At 45.9% G+C, this 17,513-nt stretch overlaps 1 protein-coding gene across 2 annotated transcripts; it reads right to left on the bottom strand.

Moving 5' to 3' along the window:
- Window positions 1-1,844: 1,844 nt before the first annotated feature.
- Actr8 (actin related protein 8) lies at window positions 1,845-15,785 on the bottom strand. Of its 2 annotated transcripts, none has more exons than XM_055612361.1 (13): window positions 15,583-15,785; window positions 11,833-12,003; window positions 10,712-10,822; window positions 8,804-8,908; window positions 8,372-8,545; window positions 7,802-7,895; window positions 7,450-7,582; window positions 6,500-6,653; window positions 5,690-5,785; window positions 4,888-5,028; window positions 3,995-4,259; window positions 3,176-3,339; window positions 1,845-2,091 (listed from the first exon to the last, which is right to left on the bottom strand). In XM_055612361.1, the coding sequence occupies exons 1-13, from the start codon at window positions 15,703-15,705 to the stop codon at window positions 1,948-1,950; spliced, it is 1,875 nt and encodes a 624-aa protein (XP_055468336.1). In that variant the 5' UTR covers window positions 15,706-15,785; the 3' UTR covers window positions 1,845-1,947. The 2 variants fall into 2 exon arrangements, with proteins under 2 accessions (XP_055468336.1, XP_055468337.1); XM_055612362.1 differs by having other exon boundaries at window positions 11,833-11,966; window positions 15,583-15,651.
- Window positions 15,786-17,513: the final 1,728 nt, after the last annotated feature.

Below are 17,513 nucleotides of genomic sequence, written 5' to 3'. Positions count from 1 at the left end.
TTGAAGGGCAGTCTGGTCTACATAATGAGTTCCAAAACAGCCAGTGCTACATAATGAAAGACTTGTTTAAAGAAAACAAAAGCGAAAGTTTCTAATTAGGAGTGGTAGCGAACTTTTTAATTGTGCGTAGGTGTCTGTGTGTGCATGTGGCTATGTGCATGTGAGTACCCACTCCAAAACACCCACTCAAAAGAGGCCAAAAACCTCAAATCCCCAGAGCTGAAGTTACAGATGGTGTGAGCTGCCTGACATGTGCTGGGAACTGAACCCAGATCGTCCAGAAGAGCAGCAAATGCTATTAAACACTGAGCTGTCTCTCCAGCCCCGGTGGCACACATCTTATATCACAGCGCTATGGAGGGAAGCAGGCAGAGTTGTGTGTTGCAGGCTGAAGGTTAAGACCATCTTTAAAAAAAGTCTGTACTTGCATATCATCCTCAGAGGTCATGTTCTGGGGTTGCAGCTTAGTGACAGAGTATTTGTATACCATGCACAGGCCCTGAGTTCAACAATACAAAAAGAAAGCAAAAAAGGGCCAATGTAAAAGGCCACAGCATTCATTCTAATACGCCTTATGAATGAAATAAAAACCCAAAGGTGCATGAAGTACAAACGCCCTACATCCAGCTTCATGAGCACACAACTCTGTAATGGCTGAGGCAGTGCAGGTGTGGCAAGGCTCAGCCACCAGAAGCCAGTCTTCCTCCAAATCAACACTATAAGAGACATTCATGTGGAGAATGGTTACAACAGGTACATTATGCTTCTGAAAACACAGGCTGAATGTAAAGTGCCTTCAAACAACCCAGAAACATAAAACCATTCCAAATTGTAAAAGAACAGATACTTTTCAAATTTAAAAGTATACATCCAAATAGCATTATCAGGTTAAAGTTTAGCAGATGTCTCTTGCTCCTAACCTACTGAGCTTTGCCTGGTTATCCTTACAGTACCAGCAATTCTCCCACCTTGGACTTCTACCTCCTAGGCCTCCCCAAGCCAAGTCTGCTGACAGAAATGACAGGAGCAGATGCCTAACAGCCAGCTTAAGGAACTTTGCTCCACCTCCCCTCCTCTCCCTCCCTGGCGCTGTAGCCCCTGCCTGCACTATGTCCAGCCTCTCCCTTGCTGCAGCTCAGACTTCCTAAGAGCCCAGGACCAGTGGTATGAATGGCTATGTTTAACTTTTCTCTACAATGTTCAGAGTCAAGTCAGCTGATCATACTGAACTCCAAAAGCTTTTACTTGGTTCATCAGGAAAACGCAAACTAGACACTTGAAGATGAAGTTATTAATTACAGCAGCCACCTGTTTTATTGTACAATACGGGCTAACAACTCTAAATCGTTCCTAAGCAATTTCTGTTTAGCTTTAGGAAAGGAACAAGGTTTCCTTTTCAGGTACTGAGTTGCTCCTTTCCCTAAGCCTACCCTAAAGGAACGAGGGTAACAAAACTAGCCAGCCTAGCCTTAAAGCCCTGCCTGCACTGGGCTCTGCACTGGTACTCTGTAAATCAAACTTTGTTATCAAATGTTGTATCAAACAACAACATTGCAGATATACACAGACAGGTTGGGGGTGGGGTGTTACAAAGACAATGCTTAGTTCTAAGAGGACCTTGAATGATGTACACAGACCCCAGACAGACCACTTGGATCTGCTGCTAGAATAAAAAGGGAAAACACAGCACAGCTGGTTCCAGCACTCACACAGCACCCCTTGCTGCTGCACGGGGCTTCATGTTTCATCAGGCTAGAAGGCCCCACAGCAAGGTTTCCCATCAGGGAGGGAGTAGACCCGAAGGAAAGTAGACTGTAATTTCAAATCAGTGCCATACTTTAACATAAAGTTGAATTCATTTAATTCTAAGAAACAAGCTTCAAGGTCAATAAATTAAAATACATATATTCTTTAAGTCTTTTATGTGCAGAGATCTAGTTTTGGTTTTCACCACACAAAAGCAGCGCGCTCCCGTAACATTCGGACACCAAAGCGTTGCCATTCTCGCTGATAAATCCACAGTTCCTGAGTGGTGTCCAAGCATGCCAATACTGCACCTCCCTTCCATGCAATCAGTCGGGGATCCATGTCCTAGACAAAGATAAAGCTATTTCAGCAAAGGCAGGTAAGACATACATGGCACCATTTTCTGCAAGTGGGGTTGGGACTCCTGCTCTGTCAATGGCAAACAAGCCAGGATTTATATCTGTGTGAAGCAACAGGAAACTGGCTGGACTGTACCTCAGCTGTAGAGCACCGGCCTAACAATTCCCTGCACTGTAACAACCAGAACAAAAGGCAGAAATCACCCACATACCCGTCTCTGCTATAGCTGATGAGAACTCAATTTTTAATACTGAAGATGTCCCTGTCCACGATTTCACCGACATGCTTGGAGGTTCCAGCAGAGGAAGGAGACCTCTAAGAACCCCCCACCCACCCAAAGAAAACATCAGAATGCTGCCAGGAGTTCCAAATGCAAGTAGGACCTATTGCTAAATGTCTGGCTTTGTTGTTGTTGTTTTTTTCAAAGTAGTTCAAGAGAAAAAAAAAAAAAAAAAGAAAGTCCTTTAAGATCTCCAGTCCGCAGACCAGAAAAAGAAAGCCAGTCTCAATGCTGGCCAGGCACACCAGCATATTCCTTGACCCCTAAAACTTGGGAGGTAGCAGCAGGAGTATCAGGAACTCAAGAAGGCCAGCCTTAAATACACAATAGGTTAGCATATCTCAAAGGATCAAATCAGGGCTGGAGAGAATGCGCAGGGGTTAATAACCACTCTTCCAGAGGACCTGGGTTAGGCTCCCAGCACCTACATGCCAGATCATAAACACCTTAAGTCCATTTCCAGGGAATCTGATTTCCTCTTCTGGCCTCTGCAGGCACCATGTACATGTATGAGCACAGACACACATGTAGACAAAACACTTAAACATATAACATAAAATCAATCTTAAAAATAAAAACACCGAAGCAAAAGAAATCTAGCTGAGTCCAGAACTCTTGCCATATTTGTGACCCAGTAGAAATTAATGTTTTCATTCTCCAAGTTACCAAAACTCCACAGTCACAAGCCCATGCCTCCCCAGATTTCATTATCCACGCACATTGCCATTAGATGTAGCCAACGGTGGTTTCATTTGAGTCCTGTCCAACTTGCATCATGAAACAACTCACCTTAGGCCTTGTGATCACATCCACATTCTCAATAATTCTCCTGAATGAAGGTGGCATTTTGTTGAGAATTCTGTGCTGGAGAAATTCTTGAGCCTTATGAAACATCAAACCGCCTCCCACAACCAGGATAGAGCTGTACATCTTCTTTTTGGTATCATCAGATGCTGAAAAGATAGTGACATCCTGCCAATTACCCATCTACATGGCCAATCCACTATCTGTCACCTGAACAACCTAACAGCCTCAAGATCTGTCCCCAAATCCACCCTCAACACTGCAGATGGGGACCTGCTGCCCAACTACTCTTACGATTAGAGTCAAACTTTTAAAGGAGGTGCATGGGAGTTCCAGTGTGCTATGGACTGCCTGGCTAAGCATGCTGGTTTAGCAGGCTTCCTCAGCCCAGAATGCCACCAGCTTCTGAATGCTAACCCTCCAATCATCCTTCATATCTCTCATGACTCAAGAAAGCCACCTCTAGTTCCCCAAGAGAAGGAAGAATTTCTTTTTTTTTTTAATTACATATCTTGATCAGAAACTCAGGAGGAACTCTTTAGTTCAACTCTAGCACCTACCAGAATTGTAATTTATGGTCTGTGTGATAACCTTCATTGCTAGCACTAGACTAAATGGCAGTGCAAGTGCGATGGGGCCAGGAACCAGCTGCACTGCATTACTGTATTCCCAGCCCCTGGCAAGGCAAGGATGGAGGAGGCTTGATGATTTCTGAGAGAAAATGCTGCACATCTCAAGCACGACTGAGCCAGTTCACTTATCTCCACCTCCCTTCACTGTATCCTGGCACCCAGGTGTGCTTACAGCAACAGTCTACGCTGTGCAAGATGGCCTTATCCAGGCCCAGGGCTTTTCCTTCAAATAGCGAGATGGCAGTCTTCCGGGACATCAGTGCAGTGAGGCCCTCCTCAGAGTCGTTGCCGGCCATCAAACAGTCTCCCTGAGAAGAGGCCAAATCCACCTCCTGGGAATGGAGTCTTTCCGGAAGATCAGAGGACTGGCCACGGAGATCCCCTTCAAATCCAATGGGCTTGGATGCAGACTTTCGGTCAGCAATAGCTTTTGCAGACTGTAAATAAGAAAGAAAGCAGTAGATGGTCTGAGTGCAACAGACCCTGCTGGCACTGTCCAAGTTAAGAGTCTACCCCTTCGACGACCTGAGAACGCCATAAGCAAAAGCCACCATAGTACAAGACAACCTGTACCCACGCCCATGTAACCCGGGCATGGGGGTGAGCATGCTCTGTCAAGGCAAGCAGGCTCTGGAGTGGGCAGGCTCCAGCACCGTCCTATCAGTCAGTTCGTTTAAGACTGAAATGTCAGCACAGACAGATGTTCTTTCTGTAAGCTGACTTCTCATTGGAATATTTCAATGGGATCCACAGGTTAGTGGCTGCTAGGGAATCGTTATTTTTAGATCCAATCTACCTTCTTCTTGCCTCTAGGACAGAACAAAGACAAACAAGATTTCAACCCCTGGTCTCCATCATGAGCTGCTGATACCAGATTAGCAGTTAAGAACTTTAGTTTATGTATATTAAGTAAGTACAGAATAATTAAAATTTTAACTTCTGTTCTGAAAGCAGTACCAGGTCGGTCTGCTGAAGCTGCACTGCTCACAAGGAAGGACCTGTTAATTCTGGGTAGAGCGCTCCTTTGTGCGGAAACGTCTCCTCTCCCACCAGAGTGCTGTGTACCTGTTCTTGCTTGCTCTGTGTGGCCAGCAGGTAATGCTCATCATGTGGATCCTCGGGGTCTCCCTGGGATCTGTGCTGCAAAGTTGTCATTTTCTGTCCGACAATCCCAAAAGTTGCTGGGTAAAACAGGGCCATTGGAGCCTGGGCACAGAAGGAAGAATGCTTAGCGAAAGATGCGTCTCCTAGGAAAGGGTGGCTCTTCATTCTGCCCCCACAAAACCACCAAGCAGGTGCTCCCCATCACACTGGGCAGCAGTCCTCCTGGGAAAGGGAGTGCCTGACAGACCAGAACTCACAACGCACCTGGATGTGAGGCACTCACAGCAAATGTAAAAGTGCCTTATAACCTACTTTATGATCCCCTAGAAGCCCAGTGCCCATCTGAAAACCCACCACGTTCTGAGTAACTAAAAGAGGAGCCTAGGGGCTAGGGAGACAGCTCAGTGGTTAAGAGTGCTCTTGGCAGAGGATCTGAGTTCAGTTCCCAGCATCCACATTGGCAGCTCCCATGCACCTGCAACTCTAGCTCCAGACTATCAGATGCCCTCTTCTGTGGGCACCTGCACACACACACACACATGGACATATCCATGCAGACATACATATTTACACCTAATTAAGATATAATATTTTACAAAGAAGGTGGGGCAGATCTGTTCTAATCTGTATTCCAACAGGGGCTGCTCTGGCTGGGGGAGTAACTGAACAACAATGAGCTGGCGTTCTGACCTCACCACTGGCAGTTCTCTCTGTGAATGCATATTTCCTGTCTACCCATGAACATATACACTTGTCTGCTTACCTGGAGCTTTTCATCTCCTAATCGAAACTGGTAAAGCAGGGCGGGGGAATCTGGGTGCCGAATCTGAAACTCATGGTCCTGAAGCCCGGAGATGTCCTGATTGCAGGAAAAGATGATGACAGTCACAATGCAAGTACACTCCTCAAATTACACAGAAGCCTCCTCACAGCCCACACATGAAACAGCTACCCTCCAACTCTGCACCACTTACTATAAACTTCATAAAACAAGACTTCAACTGTACTTTCTCTATGTTATTTCTGAGATCTCCGCCACCTGTATTTTTTTGTTTTTTTTGGTATTTTTTCATTAGTGACAGCCATCGGAATAAAGACTCAGTAAGAATATGTCCACAATAGCTGGGACATTTACAGTCTTTATGTTTCCCAAGTTTCGTAAGATTCATAATTGTATCACCTGTATAAAGTTTAAAACTGAAGCAATCCACATACAACAGTGAGATGATTAAGTGCTGATAATCCATCATATAAAAGTCCATAGAGCCACACTTAATCGAATATCTGCACCCATCTCCTTCCCTGTTATACTCACTCTCCCTCAACCTTCATCCTTTGGCACAGCGGTCAGACCGTGTGGGCAGTGCCTGCCTAACTCTCTGTCTACACCCTGAGACAGTCTTCACCGTCCTCACGATGCCCAAGAGTTTCAAGCAGAAGAGCTTCAGCTTCCAGCCTTTCCAAGGTAGCTGAACAGACACCGTGAGACTGGTCAAGTTGTACGTTCCTTTAAATACCTAACATTTTTACTGGAACCAAAGATAACTAACGGCAACATTAGTTTTGTTCGTACCTGATCTAAATGACAAAACGTTTCTTTAAGGTGCTGCAAGAGGAGGCAATCCATTTTATTTGTTAACTGACACTCTCTGTAAGGGAACCCTGCTCGCTGCATAAGCCAGTAAAAGCACCTGGACACATCAGAGCCCCCATATGCCAGACAAAGCCTAAAGTAAAAAGAAAGGGGAAGATGGTTAATCTGCCTGTTAAGAAGGTACATAGCATGTTTTAAGAAATATCTGTTTTAAGAACTGAAAAAACAAAACAAAACAAAAAACAGGTAGATTATAGATTAGAACTCCAGCTAAAATGAGGGGTGGAATGCCTTAAACCTGCCAGTTGTTTGCAAGTAAGTATTCTGGACAAGGAAACTGAAGTCCAGTGTCTTTACCATATGGCAGATTGGCTTTTCACTCACCAGAACATAAAGGAGCCAGGCACACTGTCCACCAAAAGAAGGTGTCAGAAATGTGAGTATCACAATGCACAGTTTTGGTGGGAGGTCACAGACTCTTTACTTATCCTGGTTTGAAAACTACAGAATTAGAGGAACAGACCTGTTTCAGTGCTCCCTGTATCAATCTCTGCATCATCGACGTGACAAAGAGACACTCACCACTGAGCAACGTGCACCATTATGATAAAGACAGCAGATATTCAAAACCCTAGAGAACGTAGGCCTGGAAAACCTGGTTTGTTTCTACAAGACGTGAGCAATAAAGCTTTGCTGTAAGGATGTAACCAACCACACAAAAGGAGCTAACTTGCTCCCAGGAACTACTACTGTGAATGCAGGCTGGAAAGCTTCCTATAGTCAATAAATTAGCCTTGCCAGAACTTATACCTCCATTCTCGCTAGACTCCTCTGCAGACTTCATTTCATATATAATTTCTGGCCTGCGATAATTTGAACTGATTGCGAAGGAAGAGCAGTTAGAAAATGACACTTCCTAAGAGCCTTACCGTGTGTTTCGGTGAGACACCCCATCTTCCACACAGCACACGCTCGTTTTCTGGTCCCCAACATCTACAACACAGGTGCTGCTTAAGCCACTCCCAAATGTGGCACACACAGACTCCTGATGGACCACAATCCCTAATATTAAAGAGGTAGAGGGGTGACAATCAGAGGCACAGCAGCAGGCACCTTGACACAAATGGCAACCCAATTTAGGAGCCTAGAAATCTCTGAGAAAACACCTAAGGAACACCAGTTCTTTCAGAATACACATTTAAATAAATCAGTGAATTCAACTAACCTTGTCAGTGAAAAGGAACAGTTTAAAGGGTTTTACTGGAACCTCAGAAGGCATACCTGAAAAGCCCATCTTCATTAGTATCATATGCACCAGCTCTTTCACATGCTGTTTGTTATAGATATCAGGGATTAACAAGATGCACCTATAATACTGAAGAAAAGCAGTGAAAAACAAAAGAATGTGTCAACACTAGTCTAGTCAAATCCAATCCCATAATGCCTACTCCCTAGGGAGGCTTCCCTGCATGGGGGCAGGAGCTACAGACACAGGCCCTGAGCAAAAGCTCAAACCTCTTGTTTTTAGGAGAAACCAGGAACAGCGAAAGTTCCCTGACTCCTCAGAATCACTGTACATTTTTGACATGGAAACCTGGGGAGCTAATATGCCTGACTGAGGTACAAAGAAAAGCCATGAACAGGAACAAGCTTAGACACCAGAGCAATGCTCAGACACCATAGAAACTGTTAGGGGACAGAAATCACTGGAGGGGATTAAGTAAAAAAGATATTCCCACTAGCCAACAGTTGAGAATAGCTTCAGGGCAGTGTACTGCACAGAACTCAGTAAGGAGTACCTGTATTCATCAAGAATCTTAAAGAAACCCAAATAACTGAACATTCCCTCACCTTTAAATCTTTCAGTGGGATTTCCAAATACTTTTGTATTGCATGAGACCATATCACTTCAATATCTGCCAGAACAGCTGTTAGGGAGCCCCCAGGGCCTGGGTGGATATTCAACTGACCCCTTCTGATAGGCCAGTGAATGTTGTAGCAGTCCAGTGGGTTGACATACAAGGCCTAGGAAAGGAAGATGGACACTATCAGAACTGTCTCCAAGGGTTTTCTGGATGCACACTCACAGCTCTAAGGTCAGTAGCATTTTCTGAATGCTCTAGATCCTGTGCATGGTGTATCTCAGTGTAACTATCTGCTCCTCAAAAACAGGAACAAGCAATGTTACCAAACACCAGAGTGAATTTCAGGCTCAACCACTGGTCTGTGTTTTCTTTTTTTTTTTTTTTTTTTCCCATTTCAGCCACTGTCAGAGTCTCTCACCTCTTCTCCTACCAAGTACTCGGGCTGGTGGGACGTGTTGGTCCACTTGTTCCCAGAGCAGTGATCTAGAATAGCAGGTCGCATCTGCTTGTTGTAGGAGCGTGTCTGGGAAGAGAGAGCAGAAAATGAGCTATGTTTATGTAGGCAGCCAGTGCAAGGGTCCCCTGGTCTCCTCTCAAATGCTGAGACACTGACAGTCCTCTCAAATGCTGAGATACTGACAGTCCTGTCCCCTCCTGCCACGCCTCCCTTCTTGGAAATTCCACCTTGTATGTGCATAAAGACTGGGGGAACAAATGCGCATCCTGCAGGTGCCATAGCATCTTAGTGACAGGCCACATACACAGCAGTGCTTGTGAAGGGTCGCAGTGGAGGTGGAGCCTTCTGACGGCACACCCACAGCTCATGGCACACAGCTTCACCTGTATGTTGATGCTGACGTAAGCAGGCTGCCAGCCACACAGGAGCACGGCATGCACAACCACACACAGTGTATGACCCTGAAATAAGCAGGCATGCTTCAGTCTACACTATTTCTCATTTGGGGCGTGTTCCTTCTATTTTCAATTTTTTAAAAAGTTTAGCTAGGCCCAGCCCTGAGGCAGGCCCTTTGGAGGCGATGCAGAATCAATCAGCCATCACAGGGACTGGCTGTTCTGCACATGTTACTGCCCAGGACACTTTCCCATGCAATCGGTGACCCTGAAACTGTGTGGGCTCGGGAGGGTGTGTGTGGCTTAGTCCTCCACAAAAAGTTCAAAAGTGAAAAAAAATTCAAACAGCTTATTCTGACACCAGTATCTTCACGGTGATTATGAAAGAATAAAGTTAGAATGTGTGGTGCATCTCCCGCATGCTGAGGTTGGTGTGTGCCCTGCCCGCAGCTATGGCCGCCCTGTGCAGTTGAATGTCCTGGCAGGGTCGGGTCACCATGAAACCCTGGAAGTGGACACAGAACTCCTCTACGATGCTCACAATGCGTGTACTACTGCAGATGGTGGTGCTGTGGTAAAGCCTGTCTCATGTCCTAACAAACACATCACTTTAGTTGTAGTTCCAACTGCTAAAGTAAGGTTCCGCTCCCCGAAATCTTCACTACTGTGGAGTCCTTAGTTTGAGCCCACGCTTTCTCATGATTCAAGTCTTTCTATATGCATTCTTTTCCAATGTTTCACACAAACAAAGCCCTTCACCAAAAAAGTTGAAACATTTTAAAGTTTGTAAATTATTATTAAAGACATTAAAAAAAGACACTTAGTGTATGGTGTTTATGAAGTCTACAGTAGTAGACAGAAATGTCCTAGGCCTTTCCAATTACTCCCTACTCACTCACTGACGCCCAGGGCAGTGTCTAGCCACACAAAAGCCGCTCATAAGGAGTAGCCTAGTGCTGTCCACTGGCTTTACTGGATTTTCTTCCAAATATTTACCTATTTTTATTTTACGTGTATGAGTGTTTACTTGCATGGATGTATGTGGATCATATACCTGCCTGATGCCCTTGGAGCCTAGAAAAAGGATCAGGTCCTCTGGAAGTGGAGTTACAGATGTGGGTGTTGGGACCTGCACGTGGGTCCTCTGTAAGAGCTGCCGGTGCTCTTAACTACTGAACTGACTCTGTAGTCCCCACTGCATCTTCAAATATTTACACACAGACATCTTTGTTGTAAAACTGGCTACAGAACTCAGCACAGTAACATCATGCAGACATGTGGGGGCTGGAGCAACAGGCTGGGGCGTGGAGCCCAGGGGAGCAGACGCTGCAGTGTCTAGTCTTCTGTCACAGATGCTGGTGCACGGACAACAAAGTCTGCCAGGGCTCTATGACAGATCCCCGCTGCTACGCAACACACGGCTAAGTCAAGACAGGTGGAAAAATAATAAATCTGAAGGAAAAGTTGACTGAACCTGTTCTGGTGACACAGGGATTCGTCTTGTACCATTTGACATCTTTTTAGACCATATTGCCTGGTCCACCATTTTAAGGCCATTTTGTCTTTGTTCGTTACTTTCAGGTTTCTGGAAAGAAAAATAAAAGGTGGTCAGCAGTGAAGAGAAAACAAGGCACGCTACTAACTTACGCCATCAACAGGGAGAGTTTCTCTCAAAAGGGAGCATTTCTTTAATCTTTGTTTAGACACAGTAACCCTAAGAATTCCAGAGCTGGGTGTGGCAGTGCATGCCAGCATCCACGTATTGGTGAGGCTGACACAAGAGTTCAAGGCCAGCCTGGACTATAAGGGCAGATCCTATTTCAAAATTCAAACAAAGTGAGTCAAAATGGAACCCTAACAAAAAGCCTACTACTATCTGCTAAGCCCTATAACCTCAAGTGTCTTGTGACAGATTAAAAAAAAAAAAAAAAAAAATAGCACTATTCAAATTACAGCCAGGCATGGTGGTGCATTCGAGGAAGACGCTAGCAGACTTCTATGAGTTCAAGGCCAGCCTGGTCTATGTAGTGAGTACAACGTAAGCTGGAACTACACTGTGAGACTGTGTCTCAAAAAAAGTATTTCAGAGACTCTTTACAGCTCTATATAATACTCATCTTTATGATTATCAGTATCACATTGCTTTGTATATTTTTGATAAATCATGAAGTGTTTCAAGTTACTATGATATTGTAAATTATTTTTTGTGGGCAGCACCATTCCCTAGGCAGCGAGCCTGAACTGGGTAAGAGTGCAGAGCGTGAGCTGAGTGCACAGAAGCACGCACGCATGCATCTGTTTCTCACTTGGCTCTACACTGTGGATACGACTGGCTTCTTCAAGTTCCTGCCACCCCGACTTCCCCACCACGAAGGACTGTAGCCTGAATTTGTGAGCAAAATAAGCCCTTCCTCCCTCGATTGCTTTGGTTAGATTGTTTTATCACAGTAACAGGAAATGTAACTAGCTAAGATGAAAACTATACTCACAACCCTGAATGATTCTATTTTTAAAAAGCAGAACTCTGAGGGTTTGTGCTCAAGATTCCCAGACACACTCTAACCCTAGGCTGATCCCCAGCCCCTCTTGACCTACATTTAGTCCTTCCCTCAAGAGCCAGTTGTCCTTGTACAGGGGCTGCCCCTGCTGCTTGTGTCTTCGTGCAATGACATGAGGAATGCTGGCAGGAAGTGTGTCGGTGGCTCGACCAATTCTTAAAGTTGTTGAACCTGGGTGTACGACAACAATAAAGTTGCTCTGGATTTGCTGCGGACATAAAAAGACAAATATGATTTTAGCAATACACAGGTAACAGGTTAGCTAGCACACAGGAAGGCACTATATGATGTTCTAGTTAGGGCTACAGCTGCTGTGATGAAAGAACATGGCAAAAGCAATTTGGGGAGCAAATGTTTACTTAGCTGACACTTCCATATCACCATGGAAGGAAGTTAGACAACAACTTAAACAGAGCAGGAACCTGGAGGCAGGGGCTGCTGCAGAGGCCATGGAGGGTGGTCCTTACTGGCTTGTTACTTCTGGCTTGCTCAGCCCGCTTTCCTCACCAGGACCACCAGCCCAAGGACGGCACTGCCCACAATGGGCTGTCAGCCCGCTTTCCTCACCAGGACCACCAGCCCAAGGACGGCACTGCCCACAATGGGCTGGGCCCTCCTACACCAATCACTGATTAAGAAAATATTCCACAGGCTTGCCTACGGCCCAATCTCATAGAAGCATTTTCTCACTTGAGGGTCCCTCCTCTCTGATGACTTTAGCTTATGTCAGGCTGACACAAACTCACCAGCACAGACTATTAGACTGAAAAGCATCAAAATTATCCAGTGAAGAGTTAAGAGATATTACATTTGCTCTTCTGAACGAAAATTCTTTTATCTTCACTTGAACTCATAGTACACACTTCAATAATTCCTCACTTACATGAACAAAACTAAACTCACCCAGTGCAAATTACTATATAATTATTGAGCGTATACTAGAAAATATAGGTAGAATGGTAGTTAGGGTCAAGTCTCTACTATCAGAGAACTTTCTGTTTAGTAAGAAATACAAATGGATGAAAGAGAAGATGGTGGAAAGTGCAGCTAAGGTTTCTGTGGATAGAAGAGGAAAGAGCCTAAGCCTTCCCTACTGAAATCTGGACTGAGAAGCTCCATGAGGCTTAGGCATCTGCCAAACGAAAAAGCTTCTGGGGTGACCAGTACGAGTTCAAGAAGAAAATAATGTAAGCACAGCACTACTGCTTCGCAGTGTTGGAAGCAACATTCACTGACAAGCTCAGCATGTGCTTGTCGTTGTGTGTGCTATTTACCTGATCTGCTAAGACCTGGGGTTCAAAGTCAGAGTTTACAACTCCATCCTAGTACATCAGAAGAGGAAATGAACAAAAGCTGACAATGCAGAACACATCCAGACGAGGAAGGCGATGGCTGGGAGCTTTTATGGAGTAACTATTTTAGGTCTGTAATTCTCATCGGAAAGAATTCAAGCTTACTTGGGGAAACTTCTGTCCCCAAAACTTGAGTCATGCAAAGTTTCAGCAGAGAGTAAGGGAAGGACGGACCTTGGCTATGCCTCTGAAAGCAGAGAATCTGGAATGGGCAGACAGCTCAACAGTTAAGAGGGAGCAGTGCTCTTGCAGAGAACCAGAGTTCGGTTCCCAGCACCCACGTCAGGCAGCTCACTACCACTTACTCCAACTTCATGAATATGACGCCCTCTTCTGGACTCCATGGGTACCTGCACTTACATGTGCATACCCTCCCCCCAACCATGTACATAATTCTTTAGAATAATTTTTTAAGAGCTTTTGTTAAAAAGAGAAAAAAGACAGAATTATCTATTGAGAACCATAATCCCAGCCTGACTCCTTGGTACCTTCTTCACCCTGTCCTTGCTGCATATCTTCTTTCAAAACATTTCTGTGGCTCACACATATAATAAAGGCTGCAGCCTCCTCAATCAAGACCTTGCCTAGCTCTAGAACTGTTGTCCTTTTAGTCTATTTAATATTTTCAACCTTATCTATCTATCTATCTATCTATGTATGTATTTATTTATTTATTTATTTATTTATTTAAAGACAGTTTATGTAGCCAGGGCAGGGCTAAAACTTATAAGTCCCACTTCCCAAGTTCCAAGTTTTGGCTTGCAGCCACGTGCCTCTATGCCCAACTTCAGTCCAGACTTCTGTTGATTGCAAAACTCAACGGCTCCGGAGCCTTCCTTCATCAATGCAGTTCCTGCTGCCTGCAATCTTCTTTCTCTCAGTTACATCTACCTCTTCTCTTCAGGAATGAATGAAATGTCACCAAGAGGAAATCTGCTGGACCCTTCATAACGTGACCTGCTAGCGTTCCTTCTTTCCATCATTACTGCTGTCTGTCTGCCATCCCAACAGACAGGAGGCCTCTAGCGGGGGACACTTCGGTCCTGTTTACTACTCTATCCCAGCACATGCTGTCGGCGTTACTGTGCTTTGGAGGGTATCTCCCCAATCGACGGGGGAGAACAGACAGAGCTCTATCTGTCTGCTACCCATCAGGGGCACCTGGACCTCAGCAACGACCCACAGTATGTGAATTAATTTCCCACAGCATTATTGTTTAGTAATTACGCATTTTAATGTATTAGGAAAGAAACCTAGCAGTACACCCCACCCATGATTTCCTGGGTATTATTTGTTACTTACGCTGAGACCGAGAAAAGTCCGTAAAGTACAGGTGCCACAGAGGGTATGGAAGTCAAAGGCTGTGACACAACTCACTCGAGTGTACAAAAAGGGCCACACGATTCACAGAGCTGCTATAAATTCGACCCACCACCTGCTCTACTGGCGTTCCTGCCCCGTCAAGTTCTGGTGAGGGCGCCAGAATTAATCACGTGGCTTGGGTGTGGACCGGTGGCCTTCAGGGAATTCTAACTGCTCAATCTGACACCCAACATAAAATCGTAAACTTAAAACACTAAGATTGTTATTTTGCCTTTTGTTTTGTTTTTGTTATATTTGCTGATGTAAATATCTGATGGGTGGGATAGCTGATGGACTTGCAACCCTTTGAGAACCGCTTGCAACATGCTGAGAACCTTGCATAGTTCTCTAACCTCTCACTAAATCTCTAGCCTCTTGGAGACCTCTGCCCTCCTTGTCAAGGCTGGAGGACACACTGCGTTTCCACTCCCTCCTTCGGGCGGTCCCCGAACTAGCTTATCCCACACCACACTGCATCTTTCAGTGGCCCTGCTGGGTAGATCATTTAATCCTTGCATGGGACAGGAAGAAGGCTCAGAAATGGTCCACAGGAAATCCTGAGTGTCTAATCTCTCCCTACTATTTCTTCGGGGAGCTGTGCACTGCCGCCTCCTACCCCCCGCTTTCCCTAATGGAATGGGTTTTCTTTACTCATCATTGGGGTTAGTGAGCGTGTGAGTCATGCTATTCTAAATAGAATTTTTGACTTAAACCTGTTATTGACACAGGCTCTTAGTGTCGAGGGAAAGGCCACCTTTCCCTTGCTTTTAAATGTGAAAAGACCCCCACTGTCTTGAGATTTGCGAACAAAGGAACAGGCTACAGCTCTAACCATCCCTGAACAAGCCTGAGGGCCGTGTCGGCACCAAACTGTGACATCTTACAGCTGAGACCTGGAGCCTGTGCACCCCGGACTTGCCCTGCTCCGCGAGACTTCGCACGGGGACAGGACGGGCGTGCAGGGGAGGGGCCCCGAATCCTTCCGCCTCCGCCCGGCCCTCGGCCCGACAGCAGCCCAGGCCCAGGCTAGCCGCGGTGTAACCGGGGCCAGCACCGCCCATCCCGCGCCTCACCTCCTGCAGCGACTCGGGCACCAACGCGGGCACGATGGGCCGCTTCACGCCGCGCTGCTCCTTCTCCTTCTCCCCGCCCTTCTCCTTCCCGTTCTCCGTGTCCCCCTTCTCCGCTTGAGTCATCCCTGCCACCGCCGACCACCACCAGCCCGTGGTTTCAGGAACGCCGCCGCCACAGCAAGCGCAGGAGAGCCATTGCGCAGGCGCACCTTTCCCGGGATGCCCATAGTCAAGATGGCCGCCACTGGCGTCGGCCCTCGAGAATTCTGGGAACGAGGGACCGGCGGGGTGGGAGTATGGGTTTTCCGTTGTTTTTTTGTGATGATGGGGACCGAACCCAGGGACTTATGGTCAGTATGACTATTACAAGTGAGCTACACGCCCAGTGTAATTAACACAGGTTTTGTTTTTTCTTTTAGCCCCGGCTAGCCTGGATCTTGCTATGTAGATCAGGCTAACCTTCAACTCAAAAAATTAAAGATGTATGCCGCCTCACCTAACTCTAATTTTGAGGGCTCTGTGAGAGTCTGAGGTTAGCCAGTCTCATTTTGATCTCATAGGTCTTCACTCGCAGGTTTCACTATCCTCCTAGTTCTTCTCACAATTCTGGTCCTGCTCAGTCCTGCCTGATTGGGTTTCTCTGGAACTTGCTTTGTAGACCAGGCTGGCCTCGAACTCAGAGATCTTCCTGCTGAATCAAAGGCATGTGCCGCCCCAGCCTGGCAAATAAGGAATTCTTAATTCGTACTCCCTTGCAGGAGGTGGGGCAGGGCATAACAAAACCCCAACAATAAATATGTAATTTGGCGGCTCATCCATTGCTTCAACACCCAAACCATCCCTAAGTGACTTTTAAAAAAGACTCTCTTTAATTCACTCACTTCTTTGAATGCGATGTTACTCAGCCCACTCCTGCTGGATGACTACAGCAGCCTCTAAGCTGGGCTCCTCTTTAGTCCAGTTCCTGAGAAGCTGTCCAGACAGCTGCTCAGTGTTTTATTACAAATGAATCCATTGTGGCTGCACACACACAAACACACACAGTCATTCCAACACTCAGGAGGACTGCTTCAAGTTTATGGCCAACTCCCTTCCATACCATACTTGATCTAGTTCCTGACATATTTCTCTGTGTGCACTGCACACCTGCAGAGTCAGAGGACATCGGGTTGTCTTCCTCTATTTCTCCAGTATTTCTTTCTTTTTTTTTTTTTTAAACAGTTTTTCAATAAACCTAGAGTTCATCTGGTAGCCAGCAAGCAACCAGATCCTGTCTCTGACAGCTGGGGTTACAGGTGAATACAGGTCTTACCCAAGCCTATGTGGGTGCTTTGAATTCAAGATCTCAAGCAAGCACAGCTTGTGCTCTTATCCACATAGCAGCCCTTCAGCCATTTTAATCCTGTACCATTCTCTCTCATGCCTGTGGTCTATAAAGCTTCATTTTTTTTTTTTTTTTTTTTTGCTTTTGTGTGCATGTGTGTGTGTGCGTGCGTGTACTCTGCTAAGGTGTTATGTGGAGGTCATGGGCAGCCCTTTCTCCCATGTAGGTTCTAGGAATAGAACTCAGGTCAGCCAGGCTTGGCAGCTACTGTTCTTACCTGCTCAGCCACATCACCAGCCCATACACTTAATTTCTGACGTCAAGTCCCATCATCAGGCTGTTGCCGCCCTTTTGCTTTGTTGCAGATTTTCTTGCCTGGAAGGCTCCTCTCTCAGTTGGATCATAACCCTTCCCCCCACACCACCATGTCCTTTCATTCAGGTTCCTTAGTCACACGAGCCATTTGTGTGTAACTGCTTTGCCTCTGTACTTTCTTCCGCACTAGAATGCAAGCTCCATAAGAAGGATGTCTGTCAGCCTCAGAAACCTGGAATAAAACAATGTGAGCTGGGTGGGCAGAGCCCCTGTAATCCCATGTAACCGAGAA

The sequence above is a fragment of the Psammomys obesus genome, unplaced genomic scaffold (assembly GCF_907164565.1).
Source record: "Psammomys obesus unplaced genomic scaffold, mPsaObe1.curated_primary_1811, whole genome shotgun sequence".
NCBI classification, from domain to species: Eukaryota; Metazoa; Chordata; class Mammalia; order Rodentia; family Muridae; genus Psammomys; species Psammomys obesus.
This window is presented reverse-complemented; position numbering and strand designations above follow the sequence as displayed.

Excerpts from the sequence above, each read along its gene's own strand:
- Actr8 (XM_055612361.1), bottom strand. The coding sequence starts at position 15,705 with ATGACTCAAGCGGAGAAGGGGGACACGGAGAACGGGAAGGAGAAGGGC. Across the intron at positions 12,004-15,582 it reads TGCCCGAGTCGCTGCAGGAG|CAAATCCAGAGCAACTTTAT; the intron begins GTGAGGCGCGGG and ends TTATGTCCGCAG. Across the intron at positions 7,583-7,801 it reads AATGAAGATGGGCTTTTCAG|GGATTGTGGTCCATCAGGAG; the intron begins GTATGCCTTCTG and ends CTTTAATATTAG.